Raw genomic sequence first — 17,697 nt, forward strand, 5'->3', positions numbered from 1 at the left:
TTTCATAGTCGGTGCGTCTGCGAAATATACACAACTATACAAAGACAATTGGTGAACGGTGGCCGTGGTGAAAACGCTATCATATATATTGTGCGGTGCTCAAGTGCTTTGGTGCGTCGCGTTGCTGGCTGGGCGGCTGCTGCTGCGTATCGCGCGGATGGTCTCGATTATTGAATATCTAGAGCTGCGTTTTTCTTTGTTTAACCCAGTGAAGCCGTGTCGTACGTGTGTCTGTGCGAGTGTGTGCGGCATTTCGATTGTATCGTTCGCGAATGGCTTTTTTTTCGTTTTGCGCGAGCGTGTCTTGTTTCTTTTGGGTTCGCGCTTCGGCGACCAGCGTTGCGGGCAACGATCGATTTTACGGCGTGAAAGAGACCGATCGTGAATCAGAAGATCCGTCGCAGAGAATCTGTGTCGTCGAGCCTTGGACTCGCGAATACACGAATCGTCGAGTAGATTTGATGGAACCCGCAGCCCTAGGTAGATTGAGACATTTTTGCTACTTGAAATACGCGCGGCAGTGGCTGCGGCATCGTGGCTGCTCATACGTGTGATTACACAGTGATAACACTAATAATAGACAATAGAAATATGTACAGAGCCGACTATCGGAAACGGAGCAGTTGCAATAATCTTCGTCGTTACAGATGCGGAACTAGGTACGAATTAAAATTATTTCGAAAAATTTCAAAGTAGAATCGCTGTTTGAGGAATCTTAACTATTTGCACTCCAGAAGTTCTTTACTGGAAATATTCAATATTTTCGAATGAGATACGGACGACATTTTCTTAGACTGAATTAAGAAATCTCACATGCATCGAGGAAGAGAACTATTTTCTTCCAAAATTTCGTATATCGATGCATACAAAGTTTAGTATTAAATATCAAACTTTACAGTTTTGCTGTATCAAATCATTCGGCGACTGAGAGGCGCCTCTGGAGTGCAGAGGGTCGATAGATATTTTATACTAGAATGCAAAGATTGATTAATGAAGAAAATGATTTTTATAATTGCAGATGCGAATCAAGGAATATTCTGAAATTTTCAATGCTAAAAGAAGGTTCGTTTGGAGAATCGTTAGTTTATACTTTGAAACGTCTTGGGAACAGTTGAATGAGTTACGCGAACTAAAACGGCGGTGAAAAATAAAAGAAAGCGATGGGTATATTGCGGCGTTGCACCGGACCGCTAACTTGGTAAATATTGATTTCAGGTCGGTTTCGTGAAAATTGGATTGCATGAACTTTGCACGTATAAAAGGAAATCAAACTGTAAGGGAAAACGCGTGATCAATGGAAACCGTGCAGTACACAGTTTTCACTGACCGGTGAAATGCGGATCACGTTTCGACGGTATATTGATTTAACACTAATACCCGGGGCGCGATTATTTTGCTCCCGCTTTCAAAACTCCGATGAAACTTGGTTACTTGATTGTGAGACCACCGGGGGAACTTACTTGAATAGAACTAATTTCGAAAATATACCTCCCTCTATTGACCCAAATGCTGGATTGTTGCGTTGACGTGTTTCATTCGAGCACAAGTGACAATTATCATGCTCCAGTGTCATAAATTATTCTGACTTGCACCTCCTAGATAAACCATTCAAATCTACCGCAATATCCCATCCGCATCTGCAACGACACGTTTAGCACGTTAATCTCTGAATATCAATAAAAACCTAACAAAGTTAACTTTCATCAAGCCCTAGAGTATTTTCCGACTATAATTTCTTAACAGTCCCATAAAGGTTAAAGTACCAAACTACACTTTCCTCCTTAATCACTACCATTCCCACCTCTCAACTCCACCAAATCTTGAATCATCCATTTCATCGAAAGAACCCCTCGAATCCAACGGAAAACCCAAAAATCCATCTATAAATCATCCTTAGTAATCGGCCAATTAACCGCTTCGTTTCCGCATAGACCACCCGGTATACACCGAATATACCAATAATATAAAAGGTGCGCTGCGATGTGCAATAAATAAACGTAAAGGTGGTGAGTGAACGGCGTTCGAAAAGGTGCCTCGTTCGCACGAGCTCTATCATCGTCCAATACGTGTACAAACGAAAAGAAACAATCACAAGTATATATATATATATATATCAGTAGTAGAGCAAGAAGTAATGAACCGGGCAGCTCGGTAGCTAGTCATTCGGTGTTACTTTACCACGAACGATCAACTCGGCCGTCCATAGGACCTCGGCCACGGAATTGCGCGCCAGGCAAGTATAGTTGCCGGTGTGCGCGGCGCTGACGCGCTCGATAACTATCGTACTGGAATGGGCGTCAATGTTGGTTACGCGTAGCCCGGCGGGTGTCTGCGTGTGTCTGGGACCGGTTAGCCCGGAGCTGCCGAAGCCGGGCGGGCCTGGGCCGGCGATCGGCTCGCCGTCCTTGGACCAGGCGATCGTGAACGGCGGATCGCCCTTCTCGACCATGCAAGTTACCTGAGCGCGCACGCCCTCCGCGAGGTCCTTGTTAAAGCTAAAGGGGGCTATCGTGGGCGGAACTGCACAAAAAAAGAAAGAAGAACACCGATAGATGATCAAACGTGTGGATGGAGTGTGTGCGGTACCAGTGGCGGCCGGTGTTCGGTGTCAGTGTCGCGCGGATCTCGGCGAGCTCGTCCCTGAGACTGCAGTCGCCGCTGCTCGCTGGTCCCTGTTGAGAAGCATGCCTGCTGAGTGATCGATCCGCTGAGATTCGTGGTTCGACGTTCGCTAGAGGGGCAACCCGAGGGATGGCAGTTCGAGTGTCAGTCGGAATCCCATTTCTGGACGTTGTCTCTCGATGTTCTTGCGTATCGAACAGTTGCGGCCTATGAAATTCGTGGATTGAACGGTAGAGGTAATTGAATCGTAAGTGAATCTTCGTATAGTAGTTGGAAATTAGTTGGAACATTGATCGGAACACGATGAGACCATTATACTCTAATCTTCTCGGCGATTTTGTTATTCCAACTGGAGCTCGGAAGTACCATCCCACGTCAGTTGCACGGCACATGTTGCTTTGTACCTTTGAATCTCGCGCAGCGTGATATTCCGTAAGTGCCCCAAACGGAGGCATGGCCGTTCAATTAAATCGCGCGTTCGTAATCGTACAAAGGGTAACAAAATCGCCGGGACGTGTTGCCGTCAGAACAGAGGGAGGCTCACGTTCTCCCCATAAATCTGCCAGACGCAATGGCAGGCAACGTTCCACCGGCAACAAAGATTCCCGGCAGCCGTGACACGGCCGCGATAGCTGCGCTCCGTCCTCCGAAGGATTAGGCCGCGCCGAGTGCATTAACTTTATTGAAACCCACCGACTGGCTCATTCCATCCGAGAGGGCGGTATCGGCTGAAAGTGGCCGCCGCATTACGCTGCCCATAATGGACGGCGGTTAAGCGTAAAGCGATAACATCAGCGTTGCTTATCAACTCGGCCGTGCGTCATTACGCGTCCGCCATTATACGAATAGGATCATATTAACATTGACGAACTGGCGGCGGCTCGCTAGGCGCGGTTACAACCCGCGGACGTGTAGCTCGCAAGATAAAACGACAATTTATGATAGTGAATGTTAATTAAAGCCTGGCGGTCCCCAGATATCGTTTACATCCGGCGATCGATACGATGTACAGAGCGTTGAAATTTTACCTCTTGAATCGTTGCGAGTACGCTAAGAATACTTGAACATGCTTCTGTTTGTATATTTTCGAGCGGAACAACGAAGATAGAATAGGAATGTTTATTCGGATCTTGCGGAACAGGTTTTTCGCGAAATTTCAGAGGTTTAGATTAATATCGAGCGTGGGGATGTGTTCGATGGTGAGGTTAGTTGAAACACTCGGTACACATGGTAGTGAATTAGTAAAATTCTTGCCTTGCGTTCGTATGTACGGTGTGTCTGGTAATATTCAGACTATTTTGTACATCCAATTCGACTGAATAGGTATGTTGACTTAATAAAAAACGGAGGGAGAAAAGAATCCCATGAAGATTTGAAGCGTTGTAATAATTTTCTAATCGTCTTATCGCAGTAACGTACTTAAAACTCATTTTTCTCGAAAACGGAGGATTGTCAAAAAAATCTCTTATAACAGACTACCGAATTTTACACAAATCCACATACCCGGTGCAATAAAGGAAATTACAAAAAACTGCGTATCTTTGTCTCATACCTAATGTACGAATAAAGTTGTTACAAGTATCACCCGATACTCCGTACACACGTGAACAGATACGGTTCCGAATGCGACGCGGAAAAAATTGCTACCGATGCACGAACGAAATTGTTGCGCCTATCGAACATTTTTCGCCTGCAGTAGTTCGATGTGGCACGGGAACCGGACGTAATACCGCAGAACGACAATAATAACTCGCCTCGTTGGCCCCGTCGAGAGATAGACACGGGGGCTGGATATTTAATGCCCCGAAGGTATTAGAACGGAACGTGGCGGTTGTTTGAGAATAATTGAGAAACCGTACGTGGGGTGGCAGATAACGCCGCGGCGCGTCCCTGTATGAGTAATGCCGAAACAGACGGGCCCTGTGAGCACGCGTTCGCGCGCGTGTATTAGCATATCGGCCGCGGCGAGACGCTGCGGCACACAGGCGAACGAAAAAAGGCGTGTAGAATGCCACTGGATCGTCTGTAATTAACCCTTTGCGGGCGAAGAATCTTCTCCGTGGAGTAATTGAATTATATATTGACATCTTGACGCTGCGACTGCCACACAGTCGAGTCAACACTGCGTTCCGGTTTATTTTTGGGAAATTGTGATGGCAATTTTCAGTGTCAACTTATATCGTACATACGAAAGGTGAGATATATTGTTGTGTAATGTATTTTAAATAGATAATTAGAATGAAATTTAACCCTTTGCGGACGAAACTTCTTTGAAATATGGAAAACCGTCAGCAGATGAAGCTAAATTATATATCGGTTAGATAATTGGAAAAGGGAAACTACGTACTGATCTCTTGCTGTTTTAGTAATTAAATCGTTTTGCGACACTAAGTCGCAAACATGAACATCTGATCTCGCCAAAATGACGTTCGTCCGCAAAGGGTTAATATTCTTTAAATGCTGTGGTGTTTGGGAATGTTGCATAGGTAAGTGTCTCGTTACGTGTTAACATTGTTTAACCTGTTAATAGAATGTTTGAAAGTGCTTGAGCTTTTTATTTACTCGTAGTTGCTTGCGAATTAAGACATTCATTTCTTTGGTAATCTTAGGGAAACATCTATTTGATCATCGTTTAAAGAGGAATGTAGAATTATTTTGAGCCATCTGATAGTGTTAGCGTCAAACTAGAGGAAAGTGTGCATCATTCCTACGTTGTTTAAAGAATGGAATAATTTCCTCGGAAATCTCATTTCAAATGAAACGCTAGGAATGCGACGATGTCCACCGTCTAGGATTCCAAAAAGTATTGCTGCGAAAGTGATTTTCCACGAGTGCTTGGTATAAAAAGTGCAGACGAATTTGAGGGGCAACGGGGGGAGCAAATCGTTGATGAAATATTTCGCGCTTCCATAAATCTCATTGTCGGGATTAAAAAATTCCTAACGGATTCATATTCCTTTGACGTGGAACTGCAGAAACGAGAGTTCGAAATAAACATACTTTTCACGGCGATGACCATTGAAGATCGGGGAAACAAACGCTTCTACGCGTTCAAACTGTTGTCCCTAAAATATCAAAGACGCGCTTCCGTCATCCACGATTCTCCTTATTCAAATTCATCCCACTCGCCACTTGAAACCTTAGAATCAATTAATTAATCCCCGTGCACACAGGACAGCGAAGAAACACCATCAGCAACGCGCCCGAACGTTCCCTCAAAGTCACCATCGGGAAGCGGAACAATTCCCGCGGATCGCAACGAGAAAACAATAAACTTCCCGTCGAACAAAGAACCCATAGAAACCGGGATCAAGACTTAAAGCGACGCGCGCACATCCCCACGTACAGGCCAGATGCGTGTAACCGAGGATCGGTGTTTCGGCTCGCCGCTTGTCACGCGAAAATCGCCCTTAGGCCGTTCGTTTCGTGAACGCGGGCAAGAGTTTCGTTCGTTCCGCTCGCGCTGATTTGTTCGGCCAGAGGAGGGGGACGGGGGTAGACGGAGGAAGGGTTCGTTTTTTTTTTTTAATGCGGCCCGCGTCGTCGCGCGGCAGGGGGAGCGGAAAAAGTTCTGGCTGCCGGCGAAACGGCGCGGCGCGGCGCCGCGAGGAGCGAGAGGACGGAATGATCGACGCGTGCACCCTCTCGCGCCGCGCCGGTTTCGCGCATTGTATGCAAACGAGCGTGGAAAGAGCGACGCCTGCAAGGGAAAAAGAGAAAAAGGAGGAGGAGGAAAAAATGGAGCGTCCGCGACGCGGGATCCTCGCCCGAGGACGAACGCCGCGCGTCGATTGATCTCCGCGTACCTTTTTTGCGCCGGCAGTTTCAAACTGTCGAGAGGTCTTCCCTCCCGCGCGATGACGATTAATATCGTCGATCCTTCGAGCACGGCTTTTCCCTTCGTTCCGATGATCCTACGTTCGCCGCGGGTTTCGCGCTTTCGACGGGGATGATCGCTCGTCGGAGCGCACGCTCCGCTGCAGCTGAATCGTCGCGAAATTCACCGTGAAATTATGTGTTCGGTGCGTTCATTCGGTTGTTCCTCGAACGGAGGCCTGGCCGCGGAGAGAATCGCCCGACCTGGCTCTCCCTCCTCGTGTATTGGAAATGAAAGATCGTCGTGGCACGGAGTGGTGGTCGTAAAGAAAATTTCGTAGAGGTGGGGTCTGGCGAATGAGTCGCGCGGTCGTGTGTGCGTGTAAGGGCGGAGGGCGGGGGTGGAAGGTTATTTCAATCCTGTTGGATAATGGAGAATGTTCCGACGATTGTACTCTCGCTCACTCTCTCCCTCTCTTTCTCTCTCTATCTTTCTCTCTCTCTCACTCTTTCTATCCGCGCGCCACGGGAAATTCCCGTCCAGGCGTGATTGTACGCGTTCATGACACGGCTTTAACGATGACGGTGGCCTTTCTGGATCCGTGTTCTCGAAAATCTCTTCGCCGCTGTAACGAGGGAGAATTGAAGGAGACGCTCTTTCAACCGATCTTTGACGAGCCTTTCCGGCGCAGTTGTCAAGCACGCCGCTTTTGCGCTCGCCGATCGATTACCGTGGAACTAGTCGACTCGAACAATTAGCGGGAGCGCATGAGGCGATTGCTCCCGTACCGTGTAATTTTCAACAGTCTCATTTCTGGAATAATGCAACTGTCATCGGGATTTCGGAATGATGGAACTGCGAACGTTCCTGCCGCTCGACGGCGGATCTTTCCGCGAATTCGGTAGGATGTAATTATAAGAACGGAGTCACCTTGGAAAATCGTTCTCCTAATAAACTATAACGAGCAGTTTGGAGATTTTACATGTATTCCCATATATGCATTCTGCGGGATTGCAGTTTCAAATTTCTTGGAAATATTGAGTCGACCCATAAGTTGTGACGTTCATTTCTAAAAATAATCTTTCACTAAATATACGATCGTTATCACTTCACGACCTGTCGCTCTTAAATACCATCTATTAACTAAAGCAAACTCGTATCTATAATTACAAAAATTAACTCTTCTGAATCTTATGGGACTAAAAGTCTGTATCACTGAGAATTAGTAACGAAAAGCAATCAATGCAATCAGCATCGATGCGATCGATGTCTCAGAGCTCTCTCCGAAGGAACAAAAGGTCAAGAAACAAGGAGCAAAGGAAAGAAAGGTGGTAACTTCCACCGTCATCACCGTCATCGACGCGTAAGTGGACGTAACCGAGAGAAACCGCGAGGACGTGTAAATTGTCCCATGGATGGGGACCGTGGCCGGTCCCAGCGTACCGTGAACCAACAGCGTGGCGGTGCGTGAGGTTTCGGCGGCGTCGTTGCTCGCGACGCACGTATAGTTGCCGTTATGCGCCGTGGACGCGCTCTCGATCTGCAACGCGAGATAGAACGGGCCGAGCTGGTGCAACTTCGCCTCCGCCGGGTCCACCGGTCTCCCGTCCTTCAGCCAGGTGATCTTCAACGGTGAGTCACCCTTGCTGACGGCGCAGGTCACCTGCACCCTCTGGCCTTCTTGTATCTTGTCAGGAAAGCTAAACGGATCGATTTTAGGCGGTACTGAAAATTACAGGAATCACGACATATTTTATTTCATTACCGCCCGCTCCGGACAATCTCCTCGATATATATATCTTTATTTCTCTCTCAACCGTTCCTCCGTCTTTCACTGTGTCCTCTCGCTTTTCTCTTTTACTCGCTCATCCCCCTGGTCTCGTTTCCGCTTCGTTCCCGCCTTCGTTCCGCAGCTCCCGAGAGTCTCGGGATACGCGGCCGTGGCAACCGCCGAAAGAAAGTTTCTTTATCCGACCGCGGGCGTCGATCGATACCGGTTTCGGAGCGCAACCGACTGGCCGCCCCCAGACGGCCGAAACGGAAACGATTGAAACGGAAACAAAAGCTGCACGCATCGATCGTTATCGTTCGACGCGACGCGACGCGACTCGCCGTTCGGCTAGACGAGAACCGGCAGTTTTTGATTGCTCGTTCTTTTCTTTGCTCGGCTCTCTACGCTTCGTCCCCTCTCTTTCTCGCGGAACGACGCCGCGACTCGGATACGAGTGACGTTTGCAACGTTCCGCGTACCCTTAAACCGATTACTCGTTGTTTTATTCATCTCTCTCTCTCTCTCTCTCTCCCCCACCCTCTCTCTCACTCGCTCTCTCTCGTGTTCGGTGAAACGCGGTTATCCTCTCGACTCTCGAGCACAACAGTCGTGCGAAAAATCGTTCGCGTTACAGGCGGTTTCTCGTTGTTTTCATTCGGTCAAAAGAGTCGCCCTGATTTCGATTCGGCCGATGACACGCGTGCCCCACCTGTGGGAACTCGTCGGCTTGATTCGCCGCGACTCGTCGATCTGAAACCGTTATTAATCCAAGAAAGGCTTTCACCAGCGTCGCGCGTCGCCGCGACGACGGACGCGGGCGAATCGATAGACACAGTTGACGGCTCGGCGACATCGTCGTTCGATTACGTTTCCGCTCTGTTTTGGGACAATAGCGTGTATCGGATTGACAATCGTCTATAATTACACGAAATTCGATGACTATCTCGCGGCGCGCGAGTGTCGGGTTACGGACACGGCCGGACGCTAACCCGCTTCGATTTCCAAAGGGAAGTGTTCCGATTTTCGCCGGCCCGTATACGCGATGTCCATACATACGGCGATACTGGAACGGATCGTCGAACTTTCGCGCAGTATTCTATTATTCTTAAGAACAAAGAACAGTGCAACCGTTCGTCCGAAGAATCTTTCTTTGAATACATTCACTAGATTGCCAGTAGAGTTTCTAACACTACCATTTCGTTTAACTCTGCAAGCACTCGGAAATTTGTTGCGAGAAATATTGAACATTCCTTGACGAGGCGAAGACGATATTCTTCGAGACTAATTTGAAGAATTGAGGAACAAAGCTATTTTATTCCAATATTTCACGTATCGAGGTATCATACGAAGTCCAACATTCGGAATTATTGGACTTCTCGTTCATAGATGAATCGTATTACTATTAGAATGATTTGTTTCCCGACGTCCAATAATTCCGTCTATACGAAAAGTGGAGCACGATACGAAACTTCAACCACCAATTCCGATGGCCGCATGTGCAAGCAGTAGACAGTCATTACGAGCGAAACGAATCGGTTGAAATACCTTTCAGGTCCATACGCGGCGGGTTCAATTTGCAAACATCGCGACGTGGTCGCGTCCAATCCGCTCCACTCGACGGGAAGCGAAAAAGATTGAAAAAAGGTAAGGGAAAACGGAAAAAGAGACAAGTCTCCGGGACGCGTAACGAACGTAAACAGTCGCGATCCGTATAAAAATCGAGGTTCCTCGCCGAAAACGGGGAAGAGAGAACGCGGGACAATTAGGGGACGCATCGAACGTCACCGCAGGACACGGAGATGTCTCGGCGAGCATCCGGGGACATTGACGCGCGGTCCCCAGCCGAATGTAACGTCTCGAATGAGTTCTTCCGGCAAAGACGGCTCCGCGTCGCTGCGTTTCGTCGTGGAGAGATTCGCCGGCGCGGGAGACGCGGCCCGCCGAGGCGTGGCAGGCCTGTCGAAACGCGGGAAATCCTGACAGAGCGGATTAGCGCCGGCCGAGACGAGCAGCCCGTCCGAGAACACGCTGTTATTCCAATTCCGAGCGAGTGAAACCGCTGCCAAGAGATTTCGGGGAATGGGGGACGCGCGGGGAACGTGAAACGTTACCTTTCACTTCGATGTTTATCGTCTGAGAGTCCGAGATACCCTGGCTGTTCATCGCGGTGCAGGTGTAAGCACCGCGATCGGTGCTGCTGTCCACGCTGTGCAGCACCAGAGTGCCGTTAGACACCTGCTGGCGGCGGCTGGTCGGCAGGATCTTACCGTCTATGTTACAGAAATAAGAGGTTTGTTAGTTAGATTATTTTGGTTGGGGAGCGTTGGGTAGGGGACTTTCGGAACGAAAGATAATGTTAAGGCTGCTGCGTTTTAGAGAACTGGAAGAGTATTTTTTGGGGGTTTATGAGCATTTTCATGTTTTTAGATTTAGCAATTTTTTTATTTGGAAGTTTCGGATGTTTGAACTTTCGAGGCTTCGGTGTTTCTAGGTTTAAAGTTTGTGAAGTTTCAAAGTTTTAAATTCTCAAATTTGTAAAGTTTCAAAGTTTCAAAGCTTCAAAGTTTTAATTTTTCAAATTTGTAAAGTTTCAGAGTTTTAAATTTTCAAATTTGTAAAGTTTCAAAGTTTCAAAGCTTCAAAGTTTTAATTTTCCAAATTTGTAAAGTTTCAAAGTTTTAAATTTTCAAATTTGTAAACTTTTAAATTTTCAAATTTGTAAACTTCGAAAGTTTCAAATCTGTAAACTTTTGAAGTTTCAAATTTGTAAACTATTAAAGTTTCAAATTTGTAAACTTTTGAAGTTTCAAATACTCAAATTTTCAAATCTGTAAACTCTTAAAGTTTCAAATACTCAAATTTTCAAATCTGTAAACTCATAAAGTTTCAAATACTCAAATTTCCAAACCTGTAAACTTTTGAAGTTTCAAATGCTCAAATTTCCAAACCTGTAAACTTTTAAAGTTTCAAATACTCAACTGTTCAGGTATCAAAATTTCAAATGCTTAAACGTTAAAAGTTTCAAACGTTCAAATTCTCTATCGCCCAAAAAATGGACCACTATTTTTATGAAAGACCGTCGACCTTCCGTAAATCAATATCTAATGTACCATGATGAGTATGAAGAGTGACGTGCATAACGTAGTACCGCTGAATGGTATTTGGCTGCAAGTGTAAAAATAAACTGAAAATATAGATCCAAACTGTATTATTGAATATTTCGTTCTTTAGTAAATTCACTTTGAAAATTTATTCGGTGCGCGAACAATGAATCGCGCGTTGATTGAATATATATCTCGATGAGCGCTCGTGTATACGTTCGTATGTCTTTTTGTGAACGTGGAAATAATCAGAATTGACATTCTATTCTCCGATGATTTCATAACAGGAATTTCAAAACGCGGTCGATATCATGCGCGATACTTTGTGCAATCAATTGTGCAAAACAATTTGATAGTGTATCTAGCTAATCTCCTTAAAATAATTGGAGAATCTAATACCATTACATACCATAACATCGTGTTAATCGTATAAATACTTTAAACCCGCGGCTAGTCCAATAATAATCACTAATTATTCAGACACTATTAAATGGTTTTGACCAATTGATTGCACAGAGGTTCGTATTTGATATCCGGCACGTTCGGAAATTCAAACGCAGAATATATAGAAACAATTCATCCTAAAACATACTTTAATTAAATTCTGAATATTATTATCTTCATTAATTTTACAAAACTTGAAGCATATCAAACCTTGTTTCACCACTTCGTTGATAAAAACCATCGCACCATGTACGATCAATGATCGACCTATACTACTCCACTAACTACAGTGATTGCCACACCTCTTGTCTGACCAATTTCTATAACACCACTTGCAATGCAATCTAAACCCTACTACTCGTCTGACCATAAACATACTCATACTACTTATTTTAGTACAAACTTCAACAGTACTACTAAAATTTCTATTGATTCATTTCTATCGCTGAATCAATTTCTACAGTAATTTCTCCAATAATCCTTTATATTTCTAATAATTCTCAAAGCAATCACGAATATTTTTGACCTCCGGTAATTCCAGCGTTAACTCTTTCACTCGAAAGATGACTCTCAGTCACCACTTGATTCGATACAACAAAACTAAAGTTTCACATTTCATATTTTAAATTAAATTGTTACGTGAAATATTGAAATAAAACAAAGTTGCTTATCTGTGAATTATCGTTAAATTAGTTTCAAACAATATCACCTATATACTGTCAAAAACTCTCGAACATTTCCATTAAAAATCTTTCGAGTGCAAAGGGTTAATAAACACCCAGCACGAAACAATCAAGCCCAAAAACAAAACCAACGTTTCCCAAGACATTCCAAGCATCATCCTCTCCAAATCCGAGCGGCTCGCCTCGAAGCACAGATGCCCGATGCACAAGTAACAATTAGCGAAGCCTCGTCGCGATGAAAATTTAATAGCCCGTAATGGGCGCGCCGAACGCGATAAATATCGTCAGCGCCGGTTTGTTTGCGTAGCCCGGTGAATCGCGGTTCCCGGCCATCGAGCCGGTCGGGTGTCGCGGCGTCGCGGCCGACGGTGCCGAGTTTTCAATCCGCTTTTCGTAGTCCCCGGGTCGACTTTGAAAGTGTCACCGGGAACGGTATTGCGCGCACGCCGTCATGCTACAACGCTCGTAAAAGGGAGAAAGTTACGGCACCGTTTGAAACTTTTCCAGTAGTTCGGTTCATCATTACCGGAAAAAGAAAACGCTCCAACTTCTCGCCGCTTCTCGGCGCCAGCGGGGGAGGGTGGCGGCAACCGGCGAAGAGAAAGGAAACGGGGGGAAAGGCGGCGGGAAGGGGGGGGCGGAGGCACGAACTTCCCTCGCCGGAGAAATAAAACCGACGATCTCCGCGTCGCTTTTCTCCCTCCCCGCTCGCGGCCGGCGCTCTTCCCACGGTTCCGCTCGGGGAAAAAAGTTCATTTGGACCGCTCGAAAAACCGTCGGTACTTTCAGTTTCTCTGAAATTTCATTCGTCTCCTTGGCGGGGAGATTTACGAGGGAAACTGCCCGCTGACGGTAACTTATTTACCTGTTCTTTAGACACCGCCGCGCTTTTCTATTTAAACGCCGGCGCGGCGAGCGAATCTAGCCGCGCCCGCGTGGATATCAGAGACTCCGCGAGTAATAGGGTCGACCGGGCGGACTGAATGCTCGGGAAAAATGTTTGATGCCTGAATAACGCGCTGCGATAATGGGATCGCCGGGAACTGCGTGGATGCCGCGGCTGAACGAGACCGGAGATGTTTCGCGGCGATAATGGAAAGCTGGGAATAAATTTCATAGGGTGATCGTCTTTCTTTTGTGCGGGGATTTGATTTCATTCCGTTTTTAGTGGAATATTATAACTGAGCAAGCTCGTAAGGTTTTAGTGATGATCTATTGGTTCGTGATTGTACTTGCTGTTGCTGTTTGGGAATTGATAGTGAGAATTAGCGTAATTTGAAAGGATTTTGATTAATTTTCTGATGATTTGACGTGAATGTGTGAAAAATAGCACGATGCATCGTAGGAAATCATTTGTTGCTTCTTAATAAGATTTTCCATTATCTTTCACCATCCTTGAGTTATAACCTGACCAAGTAGCACTGTACACTCCGTACAACGTGGCCATTCTTGCGGAATCAATACGATAAACCATAGAATCAACGCCCATAAACCTACTGCTGAAATTTATTACTCGTAAAGCAGGTGAATCGTGTTGCTCCGGTAGATGTCATTACGTTCTAATTCAACATTGTATAATTCTTGTTTCTCCATAGATAAACCTAACCAGGAAACGAGGACATACAAAAGTATACTCTCTATAATTGCTACAAAGGATTGTCTACATCTCTAAATATTCAAAATAAAATAATAAAATATTCAAAATGCATTTTAAATGAAACATCACAGTAACACAGTCACCAAGAAAATATCGCGAAAGGAATTCGAAGCGCAAAGGGTTAACACATTGTGCACCGGTAACGAGAAATCTCGTTTTATTTATTTTATTTATCGCTAATAACCAGAGCATTGCAAAAATATAAAATTTAACCCTTCGAACTCTGTAGGCTCCAATATTGCACCAGTTATAATATTAAATATTTTAATAAATCTCAAAGAAACGACCCTAAAATTATTCGATTCTCCGCACATTCAAATTTTGTGCTAAAATAAAAGATCGAAGAAATGTTATATCATTTCTAATTTTCGCTAGGAATACTATAATAATTAGTTGCAGTTGCTAGACTGCAAAACAACCTGGAGTGCTAAGGGTTAATTCGAATTGATTATCTATTTAAAATATATTACACAACAATATATCCGAGTTTCTCTATGTACAGCGATATAAGTTGACCTCAGTGAAAATTGCCGTCACGATTCAGTTTTCTGAAAATTAGTCGGTACGCAATGTGTTAACCCTTTGCACTCGGATGTTTCTTACTAGAAATATTTAACATTTCTTTACAAAAAGACGATGTTCTTCGAGACTAATTCGAAGAGAAATCACCAGTACATTGAGGAACAAAGCTGTTTTATTCCAATGTTTCACGTATCGAGGCATTACACAGAGTTCAACATTAAATACATTCTATAATTTTACCGTGTCAAATCAAGCGGTGACCGAGAGTCACCTCTCGAGTGCAAACATTAACACGACGTCCGTCGTGTCGCGCGATCACTGACCTTTCTCCCAGGTGATGCTCGTGATCGGGAAACCAGCGACCGGGCATTTGATGACGGTGGTCTCTCCGGCCACCGCGGCGTAGTTCCCCATCGGTCGTACGTGGGGATGCCCGTAAATGTTGAGACGGGCGGAATGGTGGACCTTCGCCACCCGATTCGACGCCGAGCACCGGTACTCCCCGCCGTCCTCGACGCGCACCGCGCTTATGTTCACGTGCGATATTACCTCGCCGTGCACCGTCACATACTGCCCTATCATAAACCTGCGAGCAAGCATCGAGCAACCCGTTTACATCGCGCGCCGATAGTTTCCACGGGAAGCAGAACATCACGGTCGAACTTTCTTTCGGACGTCGCGCGAATAAACCACCGGCGAGCTCCGCTAATGGAAAAATTTATCACCAGTCTCACGAAGAATATCCCAGTCGAGGCAATTTCTCATGGATATCGTGGGAATAGATGTATTGATGAGTAATGAATGTGTGTGCAATAGATGAATGTTTAACGCATTGGAATATTAGACTAAATTGATTTTCTCTATATTAATGTAGTATCTAGAATATTTATTGTAGGATCAATGGTTTGTTGTGCGTGCGTAAGGGCGACCAGGTCGTATTGCGCCGGGATGTTTGGAAAATAGTGTGACTGCGTTTAGAAAATCTCGAGTGGCTGAAGAGTGGCTCGTCAAATGGTTCGGTAATTAGCCCTTTGCACTCCGAACAATTTTTAATATAACCTTTCAGCAACTCCGAAACAGTTTTAATATGAGCTATCAGCTACGAGCGTCCCTGTGTAAAAGATTTAAGACCCTGCTTTGTCATTAAAAAGGCGCGTGTACATTTTAAAGTTATGTTTGACTAAAAACGAAGTTATAAACTTATCTTGCAATGTCGCTACGGCGACAACGGAGTGCAAAGGGTTAGAAAATATTGCCATATAGTTGAGAATTCACTTATTGATCGTTCCAATATTTTTATCAATTTCGAGAATTCAGTCGCCAAATGGAAGAGTGGAAATTACAATGTAATTGCAAACATTAATAATGTTCGTTTTTTATGAATCTAGAATATTCGAAATATACGTGAAGTTAATGCACTGTAATGAAAGAATGTTCTAGGTGTGCGAGTGAGACAAGAGCATCTAAGTGTATAAATAGTGTGTTTAAATTAAATTTAAATTAGTCGTTTAAATTTGTGGACTGTTTTATTATAAGTTGTCACGAAATAATTATACTGTTTCAAATAAAATTCTCGTTCTCCTGCAATATTGACGGGACGTCCTGCTACCTTCTTTCCTATTCGCTCGTCTCCTCTCGCTCGGCTTGCGTGCCTCCTGGAACGGAATTCACCTCCGATATCTTTTGATCTTTCCTTTCCGAGGCTCCTCGCCGGAAGTTCTAAAGATTCCGTGAAACGGTCATGGCGTTATGCAAGAGGAGGCGCAATTGGAAGCGAGCGATTCCGCGCGAGGGAATGAATGGAATGTAGAGTAAATTTTGTGGGTTTCGACTTCTTTCTCCGAGATTCGAGATTGAACGTCGAGGACGCGTGTGTTTAGCAGCTCGACTCGGTCGGGTACGGTGGAATGTAATAGTAGGATGTTATTCTACGCGGAAAAGTAAGTGAAGTATGCGGAATGAAGATTTTTCGTTTGGAATCTCGCTTTTGAAGGGGTCCGCAGGTTTGACGAACGCATTTGCGCCTGGCTAACTGCCAATAGGAAATGACGCTTGACCGTTTCCAACATGGGAGCAAATAAAATAACCGTTTTAGATTTCCTTCGCTCGTTGTTGTACGTAGAGGAATTTTATATCAGTTTTGTGAATTATTAGTTGGTTCTGTGAAGAAAGCGGGAGATTCGGATGGAGTTTTCTCAATGAGGAAATTTGAAGAGAGGAATGTTGTTTTCAAATTACTCGCGCTTCAACTACTAATTACAGGGCACGGTTTTCCTGCGTTCTTCACTGTGAGTTACGATGCTACTCGAGGATCCTTTTCAGGACGCAATTAATTTCAGCAATAATCCTGTCTACCGGAATCCAATTATAACTGTCCTCCCAATTTTCTTGTGCTTTTCCGTTCTCTTTTCCCTGCTCGCGGCGGAACATCTTCAAACATCCGCGATAAGTGCCCGTAAAAATATTTATACGGCGTATTATGCAAGTTTTCGTTCGCCAGGTTATTGCAATGCAACGACCGTAAACGTTGCCCGGAATACATAACGCAATGCTTCTTCATTTTTTCCCCATTATGCGGTGAAAGTTTACTGCACAATAAAACTTCATTGGAAAGAAGCAGATAAAGAAAAAGAGTGCGTATCAGCGGACTGCGGATTTTTATGCACGTAAAAGAATATGTAATTATCCAAGGTATAATGCGTTTTAGGATATTCGTTCCGAAGAATTAATTTCTGTCGTGATTCTATTCTTCTAATTATATTTTTAAACATTCCAATTACTTATATAAAATATCCAAGATATAATGCTTTTTATAATATTTCTTAGAAAGAACGATTTTCCACCCTAATTCTATTTCTCCAATTACGTTTCCAAGTATCCTAATTACTTGCATAAAACATCCAAGACATAATATCTTTTATAATATTTATCATTAAAAACTATTTTCCATCGTAATACTGTTCCCCAGTTACTTCTATAAAATATCCAAACTTATTTGTGTAATAAATCTAGATAATAAAACTTTCCTAGAAAAAACTATTCTCCATCCTAATTCTACTTCTCCAGTCACATTTCCAAAC

General features: G+C 44.6%; 1 protein-coding gene across 8 annotated transcripts in view; it reads right to left on the reverse strand.

Moving 5' to 3' along the window:
• The window catches only part of LOC116432939 (cell adhesion molecule Dscam2), a 257,102-nt gene that overhangs the window by 27,806 nt on the left and 211,599 nt on the right, over positions 1-17,697 (reverse strand). For all 8 annotated transcript variants that reach the window (XM_031990463.2, XM_031990466.2, XM_031990467.2 and 5 more), the window contains 3 exons: positions 14,941-15,203; positions 10,322-10,480; positions 7,883-8,164 (listed from right to left, as the gene is read on the reverse strand). In XM_031990463.2, the coding sequence (XP_031846323.1) occupies positions 7,883-8,164; positions 10,322-10,480; positions 14,941-15,203 (704 nt within the window). The remainder of the gene's footprint in view (positions 1-7,882; positions 8,165-10,321; positions 10,481-14,940; positions 15,204-17,697) is intronic.

The sequence above is a fragment of the Nomia melanderi genome, chromosome 6, assembly GCF_051020985.1.
Source record: "Nomia melanderi isolate GNS246 chromosome 6, iyNomMela1, whole genome shotgun sequence".
Taxonomy (NCBI): domain Eukaryota; kingdom Metazoa; phylum Arthropoda; class Insecta; order Hymenoptera; family Halictidae; genus Nomia; species Nomia melanderi.